The following is a 14,938-nucleotide window of genomic DNA, read 5'->3' as shown; positions in this document are numbered from 1 at the left end:
CCTAATCTCGGCGCCCTCTCCGGCGCCCTCTCGGCTGACTCTCCACTACATCTCGTCATCCTCTCGAAATCCTCTCGGCGCCCTCTCGGCCACAGTACGCACTGTCGACTGCGGCGCCGCCTCGAGGAGCAACACCGCCCACGCGTGGCCTCCTCTCGGCGTAACCTCTCCTCGGCGTAACCTCTCCTCGGCGTAATCTCTCGGCTTCGACTCTCGGCGTAATCTCTCGTGGTCCTCTCTCGGACCTCGAGCAGCGACGCCACCGACGCGTGGCGCGGCGCGCCGGCGGGCGGCGCGGCGGACGGCTGCTGGGGCGGCATCCGCGCGTCAAGCTCGAGCTCGAGCTCCTATTGGAGATGTGGCGAGACGTGGGGAGATGTGGGGAGACGTGGGGAGATGTGGGGAGATGTGGGGGGATGTGGGGAGATGTGGGGGGATGTGGGGAGGTGTGGGGAGGTGTGAGGAGGTATGGGGAGGTGTGGGGAGGTGTGGGGAGATGTGGAGAGGTGTGGGGAGGTGTGGGGAGGTGTAGGGAGATGTGGAGAGGTGTGGGGAGATGTGGGGGGATGTGGGCAGGTATGGGGTGGCGAAAGAAGGTTCCGCATCAGACTCCGGCTCCTTGCGTCGCTCCGCGGCGATAGACTCTCGCACCATCCTCTCCACCTCGTCCTTGAAGGAGTCGTTGTACGCCGTCTCGCGGGCGAGCAGCGCAGCAACCTACTCTCGAGATGGGACATGTCACCGGTCAGTACCAGGCCTACCATGCCGCCGTCTCGCGAGCAGCAACCTACTCTCGGCTCCTCGCGGCGGTCCACTCCGCGCCTCTCACCCCGAGCAAGCAGCCGCCGCTTTCCCGACCCCCTCGTCCGGCTTGGCGCCGCCGCCGGCCGGGAAGGAGTCCTACGTGCCATACCTCCAGAGTGCCGAATCCGGTGCGGGGTCAGTCCCGTGGGTGGCGAAGGAGGCCTGCTTCGCGTGCGACACTCCGAGGCTGCCCGCCAGCGCGCTCGCCAGCGCCTCCTCCTCCACCGACGCTGCCGGTGTCGGGCCGCACCCGGGCGCGCACCCCGGCGCTGCAGCGGCGGCGCGGCTGGCAGAAGCGAGGAGACGGGCAGAGGCAGTGAGGAGAGAGCGGGCGGTGAGCGGGCGGTGAGGGGGAGCAGGCTGCGAAGGATTGAGGCACGTGCCGGAGCGAGCGCGAGGGGGCGTCTCGGACGTGTCTCGGGGGCCTCTCTCTCTCTCCTCTCTGCTGGGAAGTGTCTCGGAGGTGTCTCGGAGGCGTCCCCGCGCCTGCGCTGCGAGGGTCGAATCTGCGCAGCGACGGCGAGCGGGTCGACGGTCTCGTCTAGCATGTCGAGTGCGGTCTTGGCCGAGGCGGCGCGCTCGGCCTGGTACGCGCGAGTGGAGAGGAGCTGCGACGAGTCGAGCACCTGGGCGCGCACCGCATCGCGGCGTGAGTGCGCCCTCTCGGAGAGGTGGTGGTGGCCGAGGCGGCGCTGTACATAGCCCGACGGGAGCGAGGGTGGCGGCTTCTTCTTGATCTCCTCGAAGGTCGGCTTGGCGAGCACGACGTGGTCGGAGGCGAGCCTGCCGCACGCAGCACAGTACAGCGCCTGCGTGTCGTTCCAGCCCCAGACACCGGTCGTCTGGCCGGGCGCCTGGAAGACGTACTGCTCGCAGATGTGCGGCCCCTCGACGTGCTCGCCACGCTTGAAGCCGTTCAGATCCTCGTTCGTGGGGTGGGCGCCAGGCATCGGCATGGCTCGGACTAGAGGAAGTGTTTGCGTCGAGCGCGACCCAGCGTGCGAGAAGCGGACCACAGCGAACTCCGCCGGTTTTCTTCTTTCTCCGTCCTTCTTTCTTCGGGAGTGCTGGGGGGGGCGACAGGGAGAATGTGGCCCTGAGTTATGTGTACGCCAACTCAGGGTGTGTGGCAGCCAGCTGGCTGTGTGTCTTGTGAGCCTGTTTGTGCCTGTGTGTCGCTCGTGCGTGTCGTCATCATCTGTCTCGCGTCCACCCATACCGCGTTGGTGTCCAGTCCGAGCCTGACTGTTGTTCATCTTTCTACATACATACATCTTCTTCAACAGCTCGTCATCATCTGTCCAGCGTCCACCCATACCGCGTTGGTGTCCAGTCCGAGCCTGGCTGTTCTTCAGACTTCACCTTTCTACCTACCTAACAGCTCATCTATCGAGGTCTATATGTGGTATGCTCGTACGGCTTCATGTGCGGCTTCATTACGTACGGCTTCATACGGCACGACCATGCGGCATGATTATTATCGAGTGGCGCGAGGCGCAAGGGCGGCGGCAGCACGTTCAACTTCCAGCGGACGAGCCCACTGCCAGCGGCGGCCGAGGTGGCCGCGGCGGTCGCGGCGGGCCCGGCCGTGCCGCCGCCGGCCGAGGCGCTGGCGGCCGCGGTGGGCGCGGCGGCCGTGGCGGATCGTCGACGCGAGCGAGTGATGGGTAATCGTGGCCGTGGCCAAGAAAATCAAAATATTAAGCTCTCTGTTTGGACCACGGTGAAAAACTCGACGGTTTTGGGCGTTTCAGAGCACGCTGAATCGATTGGCTGAGCTATAATTCTCGCCAGCCCTTTCCTTTCATAATTATTGACTCAAAACTCGATGATCGCGCGACTTTGGAGCCGTTATAGCTCAGCCAAAACGTTCCTCTCGAAACATTGACTTAGGAAGCCGCAAACGGCAGCTTCTGAAAGACTCACCGGCGCTTATTCTCTTGATCTTTCAAAACCTAGGCCTGCGGCCAAAATTTTCTAAAGGCCGCTGCGCGGCCAGCGCAATGCGCAACCAGTCAGCGACCGACAGTCAGCAGCAGACTGTGACGATTGGCGGCCTCGCGCCCTCAGTCGACCTCCTCTACCAACTCCCCTGCCCAGCCCATATGCCTCATCCACGGTGGCGCAACCACTCGCGCAGGGAGAGAGAGAAAGTCGGCGATCTGCGCCGTGCAGATGAGCTCCGCCTCGTCTGCGTCGAGGACGCCCATCGCAGGGCTGTCATATAGCGCCATTGCATATGACGTACTGCATGTTGTTCATTACTTCGCAGGTGCCAAAGTCGAGGATAAACTCACTCAGCGATGGCGAAAGCTGCACTCCCGGCCGGCGGTAGGAGAGATGAAGGCTAATGTACTTCGCAGTGTACGGTGCCTTCCGGCGCGAACAGTGCCCGGGACGAAAGAGGAGGCGACGTCTCCCTCGTCCATGGACGGTGTAGCCAGCTTGAGAGACGGGAACGAACGGCGGTGAATCGCCGACAGCGGCGCCTTCGTTCCTTTCCAGTGAATCGCCGGCGGGTGCCCTGAGCGTTGTATCTGTCGGCCAGTTGCCGCACCGCCGGCAGCAGCTCCGCAGCAGCCGCCCAGATGGCGCCGGTTAGGACAGGAGCGAAGCCGCGTGGACACGGCTGAGCGACGCCGTGCGTCTCGTTTGGATGCTGCAGGCATGCCGGGCAGCGCGCGTGCTCCATACCGCGCGTCGGGCGCCCGCCGAAATCTTCGATTTCTTTGGCGTAGGAGACCAAAAACCCTGAAAATTTTCTTCGCCTGCGGCGGGCAATTAATTTCGCTACTTTCGCGTTCACAGCTCTTTCACACGACTTTATCCGTCACTCGCTCACTGCTGATTGTGGTGATTGAGCTGGTCAGATCAGCGCTAAACGTAGATTTCACTGTGTGGGTTTCAAGAGCCGCCGGGTAAAAGGCGCACACAAGGCGACAGCCGCCCGGCTGAACTATTCAAAGTCTCCCCACCAGCGGCCATCGTCGCCCTGCAGGTATTTCAGGAAAACGCTCGCGGGCATCTCCTCGCCCGACCAATCGGTAGTGATCACGAGTGCTATGCTGAAGTCGAGCGTCGCGAGGATGAGAAGCTCCTCCCTGCCTGCTGGGCAGCTGCCTGCCTCTTGGCCGGCAGCGTAAGGCAGCGTCTTCTTGTCGAAAAGGAGCATCTGCATGCCGCGCTCACCGCCGGGGGGACGGCAAGTACCGTAGATCTCTGCCGTCTCGTAGATCTTCACAGTCTGCATCGTTGGCGTCGTGACGTATACGCTCAGCAGCGTCTGCGCATCGGAGTAATCGTGATCGTAAGCGCTTCCAAAGTACACGTCTCGCCCAATACTGTCAATAGCGTCGGCCTTGCCCTCCAGCTCCTCGGCAGTCATGATGCCCATCCACGACTGTCGGGCTCCAAACGGCGTGGGCTCGCAGCCCTCTTTAGGCTCGCCGTCAAAGTCGAAGCCGAGGTCGTCAAACCGCTGCAGCCTCAGGCAGGACGCGCGTACCGCAAGGCTTCCGCCTCCGTCAAGACGGACACCCCAGCGCTCGCCTCGCTGCTCGATGACGCGACCCTTCTGCCCGTCTGCGGCGCGCAGAGGCGAGGGTGATGGTCAGCATTAGAGCGCGTGCACGCGGGGCTCAAGAGCGATATTGCGCACTGTACTGCGGCGACGCAGATAGCCCGTGTATCACGACCGGACTGTGAAGAGTAATCGGTGCAGGGACCAAGGTGCCCTCAAAGGTGAACGTGAAGTCTTCGAGCTGCGTGCCGGCGTTTGGCGAAGGCTGGAGGCAAATCGGCGAAGAACGCAACGAGACGACATTCAGCATGCAGCGGTACGTGTCGTGGGCACCCAGTTTCAGGGAGCCACACTTGAGTTCTGGGAACCGGGCGACGAGAAGCGCCCTCCAGACGCTCTCTGACGTGCGCAGCAGCAGCTGCCAAGCGGAGCACGTACCCATCATGGCGAGAGCATCGCGGGCAGCCACGGCGCGCGCGGCCTTGAGGAGTTGGTATCGCTTCTTCGAGAGCTTGTCTTGCTCGGCCCGAGGGAGTGAATAATACGACTCCCTGACGCTCGCTTCGTACTGGAAAGCGCTCGCGGTGGGGTCGACCGTGCAGTTGAATGAGGCGATGCTGTCCAATGCGTCAGCGGAGAGTCTTGCAATTGCGGGCGCCTCGTCGAGCGACAGCGCCGCGACGTCCAGTGCGAGTTGCTCCGCCATTGTATTCACATTCACAGCTGTGCTCATGTGCTGGGGCCCGACCCGTGCGGACCTCTCGTGGGGCAAGAAACCCATTCCGCCGAGCTAAAGGTGCGTTTCTCTGTAGGTATAGCAGCTGTGAATGTGAGCTTGCACGTGCATCTCTGCTGCATGCGTCATGCCGATGCCCGTCTCCATATGCACATGCCAACTCACGGTAAACAACAGGAGAGGGACCGTCGCGGCGGTGCCAAGGTGAGAGGTGTACACACACACACACGACCCCTGTGATTTTGTGTGAGCTATGTGTCTTGCTTCGCCAACAACATACCTACACACACACACACCAAGGTGAGAGGGGCTGGCAGCACCGCTCCCCAACTCCGTCTCGCGCGTGATCAAAGTCGCGCGCCGCGATGCCGTTCGTGTTTCCTGCCGAGTCGAGATGGTGCCGCTCGTGGATCTCGTAGAGCGGGAGGACGAGGAGCGCCGCCCGCGTGCGCGCCGCCGCGGGGAAGAGCGAGTGGCTTGCCGGCGACCACGGCACCGCCGCCCGCCGGATCAGCGCCGCCGCCTCGCCCTCGCCGCCCGCGGCGCGCTGCAGCGGCGTCGGCTCGCCCTCGTGCAGGCTTGCGCCGCTGCGCAGCAGGGAGAGAGCGCGGGCGGCGGGGTGAGGCTCTCAAGGTGCGCGAGCGGCGTCCAGCCGCGGCTGGCGACCAGCCAGGCGGCGAGGTCGGCGTGGCCGCGGCGGTTCGCGGCCTCCTCGGGCGTGCCGAAGGGCGTAGCGGCGCGGGAGGCGCCGTAGGAGGAGAGGAGCTTGGCGATCTCTAGGTGGCCGAAGTGGCACGCGACGAGCAGCGGCGTGCAGCCGTTCTCCTCGGCTTGGTCGACCGCCGCGCCAGCGTCGAGGAGCAGCTGGGCGCATCCGAGGCGGTGGTTCTGGCACGCGACCATCAGCGGCGTGACGCCGTCGTTGCGGGCTTGGCTGACCGCTGCGCTGGCCTCGAGGAGCAGCCGGGCGCACTCGACGCGGCCCTCTTGGCACGCGATGAACAGCGGCGTGGCGCCATCATCCGTGGCTTGGTTGACCGCCGCGCCCGCCTCGAGAAGCAGCCTCTCGATCTCGAGGTGGCCCCGCCAGCCCTCCTGGCACGCGATGAACAGCGCGGCGCGGCCGGTGCCGGTCGTCGCCCCAACGCTCGCGCTGCCCTCGAGCAGCAGCCGCACCGCCTCGGCTTGCCCGTGCCGAGCGGCCCAGGTGAGCAGCGTGTCTTGCTTCCCGGTCTGTAATCGCGCGTCGAGCTGGGCCGTGAGCGACGTGCCGCGCGTCCCCTGCCCGGAGAGGAAGGCGCGCAGCGCGGTCAGGTCGCCCACCGCCAGCTCGCCCCGGCTGATGGCGCCGCTCATGCCCGGCCGCCAGACGAAGACGGCGCCGCTCATGCCAGGCCTCTCTCGCAGCACAACCCGCGGCGGTTCCAAAGTGAGAGGGTACCACATGCGTTTTGCGTGCTCGGCCGAGCACGCAAAACGCGCCGCGAGAAGCCTGAGCATCCCCTCCTTCGCGGCTTCTCACCGCCCCGGCGCCCACATCTCGATCTTCTTGGGCAGAAGCTGGTTCGCAGTGTCGTCTCCGTGGCCCAACTGGCCGAGGCCTCCGAAGCCGCAGCTCCAAACGGCTCCGTCGGCAATGATGGCGAGGCTGTGCTGGCCTCCCGCCGACATAGCGACGACGCGCAGGTCAGCCAAGGCCTCGACCTTCTTCGGCAGCAGCTGGTTCTGCTCGTCGCCGTGGCCCAAACGGCCTGCGTGGCCCCAGCCCCAGCTCCAGACGGCGCCGTCGGCGGCGAGGGCGAGGTTGTGCTGGCCTCCAGCCGACACAGCGACGACGCGCAGGTCAGCCAAGGCCTCGACCTTCTTGGGCAGCAGCTGCGGCTGCTCGTCGCCGTGGCCCAACCGGCCAAAGCTTCCCCAGCCCCAGCTCCAGACAGCGCCATCGGCGGTGAGGGCGAGGCTGTGGCCGTTTCCAGCCGACACGGCGACGACGCGCTGACCAGCCAAGGCCTCGACCTTCTTCGGCTGCCGCTGGTTCTGCGCGTCGCCGTGGCCCAGCTGGCCAGAGGCTCCACAGCCCCAGCTCCAGACAGCGCCATTGGCGGTGAGGGCGAGGCTGTGCGCGGCTCCAGCTGACACAGCGACGACGCGCAGGTCAGCCAAGGCCTCGATCTTCTTGGGCAGCAGCTGGGTCTGCTCGTCGCCGTGGCCCAGCTGGCCCCAAACTCCACGGCCCCAGCTCCAAACGGCTCCGTCGGCGGTGAGGGCGAGGCTGTGCCATAGTCCCGCCGACACAGCGACGACGCGCTGGCCAGCCAAGGCCTCGACCTTCTTCGGCAGCAGCTGGTGCTGCTGGTCGCCGTGGCCCAACCGGCCGTCGCCTCGATCGCCCCAGCTCCGGACGCTGCCGCTGGCGGTGAGGGCGAGGCTATGCACGGCTCCCGCCGACACAGCGACGGCGTACTCGCCGCCCAGCGTGGTGGGAGGGAGGCGGGTCGGCGTGTTGAGCCGCGTCACGCCCTCGCCGTGGCCGAGGAGGGGGTGATCCGCCGCGCAGCCGCACGACGAGAGCCGCCCCTCGCCGTCGATGAAGACGCTGTGCGTATAGCCTGCCGCAGCCCTCGCCGGCGGGTTGGACTCGCACAGCAGCGCCGCGAAGCACAGCCACCGCACGATGCAGCTCTCGCCCTCGGGCTGCGCCGGCAGCTCGAAGCCGCGCTCTTGCGCCCACAAGCGGATGCTCTCCACCGCGAGCGAGGCGTGGAAGAGGAGCGAGACGGCCGCGACGCGAGCGATGTCGGCGGGGTCGCAGCGAGAGAGGGCGCGCGCGAGGAGCTCCGTGGGGAGGTCGAGGAGGTGGACGGGCGGCGGCGTGCTTGGCGAGAGAGCGGTGGAGACGGCGGCGAGGCGGCGCGAGGGGCGGCGCGGCGGGGTGGACATAAGCGAGAAAAGAAATCACCGTGTTTCTTTTTGTTTCTCTTCTTTCTTTTTTCACAACATATATCGGAGTCAATCGCGAGGCTCTTCCCCAGTGAGAGGGTACCACATGCGCTTTCACCACATTGCGCTTTGCGAGCTTGGCAGCACGACACCAGAAAGAAGAAAAACCCGCGCCGGCACATCATCTCGCCGCCTCATGGCCATGCGGGTCATGAGGTTTGTGCAACACCAGGTTAGAGTACTCGCATGCTCTTCCCCAGGCGCCAAACAACCTCGAGCAAACAACTTCTCATAAATACTAGACCATGCGATAGTGAGGCAACCCGTAGAGCAGCAGCGAGCTCGGCGGTCGCTCGACGTCCGGGTTCGCACCACCGCCTGGCGGCGGCAACTCCTCTGGCTGCTGCAGCTCGTGGCGTGCGCGCACCGCTTCGCCCGCCGTCTTGCCCTCGCCGAGCTGGCCGAGTAGCGCGGTGAGCGCAGCGTGCCTCTCCGCGGGCGCGGCCGCCCAATGGTGGAGCACCACCGTCCTCACACCGCCGAGGGAGAGGAGCGCGGCCGTCGCGTGCGGCTCCTCGAGCGCGAGGCGAGCCGCGTCCTTGGCGTTCGCCTCTCGCGCTATGCGCCGGCTCGAGAGGCTCGACTCTTGCGCATCAAAGAGCAGGCAGCCGGCGCACGCGCGCAGATCGAGCGGCGCGAGCTGCTGCGGCGTGAGGGCGGCGGAGAGGAGCGACCCGGGGCCATGGTACAGAAAAGAACCGCCGGCGGCGAGCGCGTGCGCGAGCTCTGTCGCCGAGGGCGCCTGCCGTGACCCCAGCAGAGCCGGCCATTCGGCGGCGTGGGCCAGGGCCTCGCTACCCAGTACGTCCGAGGCGAAAACTTCGCCGAGGCGACCTCCCTCGACGCCCGTCGGAAGCCGCACTTCATCATGGACATCGACAGCGCAGCGGACGGCGCCACGCGGAGCGTCGGGGGCACCGAGGGCGAGGCGTCGCCGCAGCATCGAGACAGAGAGGTCTCGGCACACACCGCCGCCGCCGCACTCCTCCGCAAACACCCCGAGCAACTCGAGGGGTAGAGGTGAAAGGCACGGGTCAACGATGACGATCGTTGGCGGCCGCGCCACCGCGGCCGTGCCACCCTGCGGCTCGGACTCTGTTTCTAGAGAGCCTGCGGGCGTTTCGAGCATGGGGACGAGCGGCTCGAGCAGCGGCGCCAGCAGCGCCTCGGCTTTGGAAACCGCGTCGCGGAGCGCTAGCACGCGCGGCGGCGTCGCTTGGAAGGCGGCTGCCCCGCGGCCTGCTCTCGCAACCTCGCGCGCCTTGCGCCGCAACTTGTCCAGAGGACCGGCTGCCGCCGGCTCGGGCGGCTCGGGCGGCTCGGGCGGCGCAGCGGGCTGCATCTCTTCGGCCACCGCAGCTGGCAGAAGGTCGGACTTTGACTTGTTGAGCGCTGCGATGCGATGCAGACGCCTGGCTTCATTGATCGCGTCGATGGCAGCCGACAAGGCCGCAGGCGACAGGTCTGCGCGCGAGACGAGGACAGGCGGATCGTCGTCGCCGGCTTGCGCGATCGTGGCCATGCCGTACGCGCGCCCGTGGGTAGTGGTGGTCAGCTGCACGACTCGCGCTCCGGCCGGTAGCCCTGCGAGCAGCTCCCGGAGCGAACCCGTCTCCACCTCGAGCGACCTCCACGGGACGCAGCCTCGCTCGGCGTCGTCCAGCGCCAGCTGCGCCGACTTCCACACCGGCGTCTGGGCAGGCTGTGCCCAGCGTTGCTCGAGGCTGTGCGAGAGCTGCGAGAGAAGCACGGCGAAGCGAGATCGCGGGTCACACGCTCGCCGCCAGACGGCCAACCAATGGAGCCGAGCCGCGCAAGACGTTGCGACAGAGAGCCATCGGCCACACTCGAGCGGTCGCTCGGCGCCTGCGGCGTCGGCAAGTGCGAGCGCAGCCTCTCGCGCAGTCGCAGCGTCGCCCTCCTTGAGCGCCCCCTCGACAAGGCGAAGCAAGCCCGCCTCGCCCTCGCGTGCCTCTTCTGCGCCATCCTCGACCGCAGCCACCTCCCCCTCACCGGGCGCCTCCCCAGCAGCAGCAGCTTCGGCCTCCACTTCAGCCTCAGCACTCCCTGCATCACGTCCGGCCTCCCCTTTGGCTTCCTCGCCGTCCGACTCCTTTGGCGCCTTGGGCTTCCACACGCCACCGCCATGGCCACGGCCCCGCGCCATTGCGATGAGCGCGCGGCCGAGCGAGAGTCCGGCGTCGAGAGCAGCGCGTGAATGGCCGGCGAGGGCAAGGGAGGAAGATGAGTGGACAAGCGCTCGCTCAACATGACATAGCCCCGCGTCTCTCCTCGCCTCTAGAGCGTTTCCACGCACAAAGTCCAAGACTGCCGCCTCGTCCCGACCCTGTACGCGCGGGAAGCGAGGCGCGGTTTCCTGGAGCCGTAGCGCACGCCGCTCTTGCAGCTCAGCCAATCGCAGCTCAACGCGCGCCTGCCGGCTGCGCAGCTGCGCGAGCGTCCGTGCCGTCGGGAGGGACACGCTCGGAGGGGCCGATCGCGGCGCTGCTCGGTAGAGCAGCCTCTCCGCGTGCCCTACGGCGGCGGCGAGCAGAGCCATCATCTCCCCGAGCGCCTTCTCTTCGCGCAAAATGTCTGCGTCGCCCGCCACGTCGTCCTCGACGGCTCCCTTATCGGCGTCCGCAGCAGACGCACCGCCGCGCTCGACGGCATCGACGCGGGCACTGAGCGCATCAATGAGTGCAAGGCTAGCGCCGGACGGCTGAAGCAGAAGCGTCGCAGCCTTGAAGTGCTCGTCGGCCTTTGCTGGTGCCTCGGACGCCCCGACTGTGGCGCTCAGGTGGAGCCGACCGAGAGCGACGCAGAGGCGGGCTTGTGATGCAATCGCCTCTGCCTTGGACGAGGGGCTCGCCTCAGCGGTCTCGCAGATCTGAGCTGCCTCACGAAGCGTCGCTTCGGCTGCAGCCGCCGCGCCTCCCTTGGCTTGGAGGCTAGAGAGGGAGAGGACGGCAGAAGCCCACTCGTCCACCTCGAGCGGCGCAGCGCGGAGCGCGGCGGCCTGTAGCCTCAGAGCCTCCTCGGCATCGCCACGGAGAGCGTGCAGTTGCGCGAGGGTAGCGAGACACCGGGCGCGGCCAAGGTCGTCTCCGAGCGCCTCGAGCATGGGCCTCGCTTGATCGAGCCATTCGCCCGCCGCGCTCCACTCCCCCTCGACGAGAAGCGCAGCCGCGAGATCCACCCACAGCGCCGCGTCGGTACGCGTGGCGCTTCGGGGTTGCGACTGCGGACGGTGCACCAGCGGGTTCGCGGCGGACACGGCCTCGGGCGGTGGATGGCGCCGAGCAGGCGCCTTCCGCCGCGCGTCCTCGAGCCGGCGGGCACTATCGCGCTTCTGCTCCGCAGTCGGACGCCAGGAGGCCGCCCTATGCATCGCTTCGGCCGCAGCATCCGAAGCGCCGAGCTCACGAAGCAAGTGAGCGGTGCGCAGGATGGTGAGTGATTCGAAGGCGGGTCGCTGCACTACCGTCGCGGCCATGTGCCGCAGCAGAGATAACGGCAACAGCGAGTGCAGCGTCATGCCAGCCTCGTTGAATGTGTCGACGCTCCACCAAAGATGGGCCGCCGTTAGCTCGGGCATGGGGAGTGAGCTGACGCCAAGGACCATCTCTGAGTCTGCTGCGGCCATGAGCTGCACCATCCGCGCAGTGGAGCATTTTCTCGCGCCGATGTAACAGAAGCCAAGGGGGGGCTTTCAAAAGTTTTGGTTCATTTTCAGTGTCGATGTAGCTCTTACGAACATACCCGAGGGTGAACTGCTGACATTTTGGGCGCGTGTGTTTCTTTTTGGCACACGCACGCACTCTCGAGGTCTCTTGGAGCAGAGCCGTCGAGCTCGAGAATTCGAGATACCGGTCCCTCAGAGGGGTACCTTTGTGGCGGCCCCTCTCGCAGCCGCTCCGACGCCACAGCCCCTCCCGGGCCGGCCCCATACTGATCCCTCTCTCTCGGGCCTCCATATGATTTCAAGCCGCCGCGCCGGGCCCGGAGGCGGCGGCCGCCGCGCCACGTTTTGCTACGTCAAGGTGCCCCGGTCCGACCGCCGCCACGCGCCGGGCGAGGCGCACCCGCACATTGCCTACCTCGTCCGCGTGCACTCGGACCTGGGCACCTTTCCGAGCGAGCGCACCTGGTACGAGCTCCGCTTCTCGCGGATCGCAAAGCTGCACGCCGAGCTCGCCGAGCTGCATCCGGGGCTGCAGCTGCCCGGCCTGCCACGGACGCGCTGGTTTGCCAACCGCCATCCCAGCTACGTCGCAGAGATCTGCTCGGACCTGGAGCGGTACTTCATGCAGCTGCTCGCGAGCTGGTGCCGGCAGTACGAGTCGTACGACGGCTTCCTCATGCTCCTCGACGCGGTGCACCACGGCCCTCCCCACGCCGCCCGCCGAGCTCTCTTCTCCAGCCTTTTGCCGGCGCCCTCTCTGTAGGCGCACCACGGCCTCGCCACGCCCGCACCCGCCGACGGCGGCGGCAAGAGGACAGTGGCGGAACGCGGGGGCGGGCTCCCCTGGGACCTCCTCTCCTCTACCTCCCTCTAGGCCAGCCGAGACACGGGCCCGACAAGCAGTTAGAGGGAGCGGCCGAGTCGCCGCCACCACAGGCGCCGCCGCCGCCGCCGCCGGCTGTCGTGGCGGCGGAGGCCGGTGCAGGGTTTGGAGTGGGGGGTGCGTCTGCCTCTCCGGGATCCTCCTCCCGCGAGCCCGGCCGCCTCGCCGACCTCTCGTACGCCGCCTTCCTGCGGTGACACTTCCGAGACACGTCCGAGACACTTCCTGCACACGTCCGAGAGACGGGCAGAACACTCCCTAGACATTTCCGAGACACCTCCCAGACTTTCTGTTGCACTCCCAGGCACAGCGAGGACGCGCTGCGCGCCTCGCGCCCGTCCGCGCCCTTCGAGGACGTCGCGTCACTGCTCGGCGTCGACGAGGCATGCCGTTGCTGTACTCTGCTGTCCTGCCACCCCACCCCCCCCACCCCTCCCTGGGGTCTGCTTTTTTTGTTTTTGCTCCTGGGCCAAGCCCCTTGGCCAAGCCCCTCCACCCCCCCTTTTTTTAGGCCCCCCCCCCCCCCCCCTCAACCAAGCCCCCCTCAACCAAGCCCCCCTCAACCCATGCCCCCAGGCGGCGGCGTGGCGGATCGTTCAGTTCGACGCCATACGCGTCGAAGGCGACGTCTCCTCCCTCCGCCTCTGCCGCCGCTCCGCCTACCTCCTCCTCGCCGCCCCCGCCGCCGCACCCGGCGCGTCCACCGAGTGGCGAGCGCACTACTGGATCGGCGACTGGTGCGGCGCAGATCAGGCACGCTGCTGCCCTCTCGCCAGCGAGGATGCCCTTCCTGGAGAGGATGCCCTTCCTGGAGAGAGAGAGCGCTCCCTCGGCCAGGGGGCTGCTGATCACGCGCGCGGCCGCGGCGCCGACCCTGCTGCTTGCCTGCCTGCCTGCCTGCCTGCCGCCTGCCGCCTGCTGCTTGCCTGCCTGCCTGCCTGCCTGCCGCCTGCCGCCTGCTGCTTGCCTGCCTGCCTGCTGCCTGCCGCCTGCCGCCTGCCGCCTGCCGCTTGCCGCCTGCTGCCTGCCGCCTGCCGCCTGCTGCCTGCTGCCGCTGCCTGCTGCCCGCCGCCTGCTGCTTGCTGCCTGCTGCCGCTGCCTGCTGCCCACCGCCTGCTGCTTGCTGCCTGCTGCCGCTGCCTGCTGCCCACCGCCTGCTGCTTGCTGCCTCGTGTGTGTGTGTGTGTGTGTGTGAAGCCCCGTGCTTGCTCTGCGAGTGCGTGTGCCCCGTCGTCCGCGGCGAGGATGTGTCACACGGACCGACATGCGGAGCAGATGGGAGAGGTGGGGAGAGGTGGGGAGAGATGGGGAGAGATGGGGAGAGATGGGTAGAGATGGGGAGGGATGGGGAGGGATGCGGAGATATGCGGAGATATGCCGAGGTATGCGGAGATATGGGGAGATATGCGGAGATATGGGGAGATGTGCTGAGCAGGCGGGCGCGGCGGCGGTGCTGTGTGTGCAGCTCTGCGCGACCGTCGAGGCGGAGGTGGGCGGCCGCTGCTCGCAGGCGCGAGAGGCGCGGGGCGAGGAGTCGGCGCTCTTCCGCTCCCTCGTCGGCGGGTCGCTCGAAGAGCTACTCGAGGAGCCGCTAGGCGAGGGGGCAGAAGCTGCTCCGGCCGTGTACTGGCGCACGCCGCCAGCGGAGGCCGCGCCACGGCCGCGCTTGTTCGGCGTGCGAGGCGGGCGGCGCGGCTGCCTGGGCGAGCTGGCGCAGCTCCGAGCCGTGGGGTGCGCGTCGCTGCTTGAGGACGATGCTTGCTACGTCCTCGACGCGCCGTCGGCGGGCGCGTCGGACGTCCTCCTCGAGATTCCCCGAGATTCCCCGAGATTGTCCGAGATTGTCCGAGATTGTCCGAGATCAGGCGCGTCGGAGGTCTTCCACCTCGCAGGGCCGAGCGCGCCGCTTTGCGACAAGGCGTACTTCCTAGACATGTCCGAGACACCTCCTAGACATCTCCGTCTGCTCTTTCGACGAGCGCCCCTAGGGACCTACTCCTTTTTACCCATCATTTTTTACCCATCCCACAGTAGAGAGGTGTCCGTCTTTATGTATTTATTCAGGCGTACGCGCTGCTGCTCGCGCAGTCGCTCCGCTCCAACGACCGGCGAGGCGCGCGCGTGTGTACTAGTAGCGCGACACCGCACGGGGGGGGGGGGGCATCACGCACGGCCAGCGGTCCGCCTAGAAGGTTCCTAGAAGGTTCCTAGAAGGTTCCTGGCGGCCCACTGCTGCGAGTTAGGGCTCCACTGGGGCTGCCCGCGGAGCCTTCCGCCCGCCCTCAGGGGTGTGCGCCCTGCATGTGCTCT

General features: G+C 67.1%; 3 protein-coding genes across 3 annotated transcripts in view; 1 reads left to right on the top strand and 2 right to left on the bottom strand.

The window, feature by feature from the left end:
* Nucleotides 1–900: 900 nt before the first annotated feature.
* Nucleotides 901–1,760, bottom strand: EMIHUDRAFT_224227 (hypothetical protein; the record flags this gene model as incomplete). Its single annotated transcript, XM_005791171.1, has 3 exons — nt 901–1,023; nt 1,323–1,430; nt 1,503–1,760. 3 exons carry the CDS (start codon nt 1,758–1,760, stop codon nt 901–903), a joined length of 489 nt encoding a protein of 162 aa, XP_005791228.1.
* A 1,928-nt stretch (nt 1,761–3,688) lies between these two features.
* Nucleotides 3,689–5,030, bottom strand: EMIHUDRAFT_454583 (hypothetical protein; the record flags this gene model as incomplete). Its single annotated transcript, XM_005791170.1, has 2 exons — nt 3,689–4,386; nt 4,463–5,030. 2 exons carry the CDS (start codon nt 5,028–5,030, stop codon nt 3,761–3,763), a joined length of 1,194 nt encoding a protein of 397 aa, XP_005791227.1. The 3' UTR covers nt 3,689–3,760.
* Nucleotides 5,031–11,704: 6,674 nt separating this feature from the next.
* The window catches only part of EMIHUDRAFT_454582 (hypothetical protein), a gene marked incomplete at both ends in the record, with an annotated part of 8,316 nt that continues 5,082 nt past the window's right edge, over nt 11,705–14,938 (top strand). The window contains 5 exons of the mRNA XM_005791169.1: nt 11,705–11,725; nt 12,140–12,436; nt 12,509–12,562; nt 14,064–14,426; nt 14,693–14,749. Coding sequence (XP_005791226.1) covers nt 11,705–11,725; nt 12,140–12,436; nt 12,509–12,562; nt 14,064–14,426; nt 14,693–14,749 — 792 coding nt within the window. The remainder of the gene's footprint in view (nt 11,726–12,139; nt 12,437–12,508; nt 12,563–14,063; nt 14,427–14,692; nt 14,750–14,938) is intronic.

The sequence above is a fragment of the Emiliania huxleyi genome, assembly GCF_000372725.1.
Source record: "Emiliania huxleyi CCMP1516 unplaced genomic scaffold EMIHUscaffold_115, whole genome shotgun sequence".
NCBI lineage: Eukaryota > Haptophyta > Isochrysidales > Noelaerhabdaceae > Emiliania > Emiliania huxleyi.
Note: the sequence above shows the minus strand (reverse complement) of the source record. Positions and strands in the feature narration are given on the sequence as shown.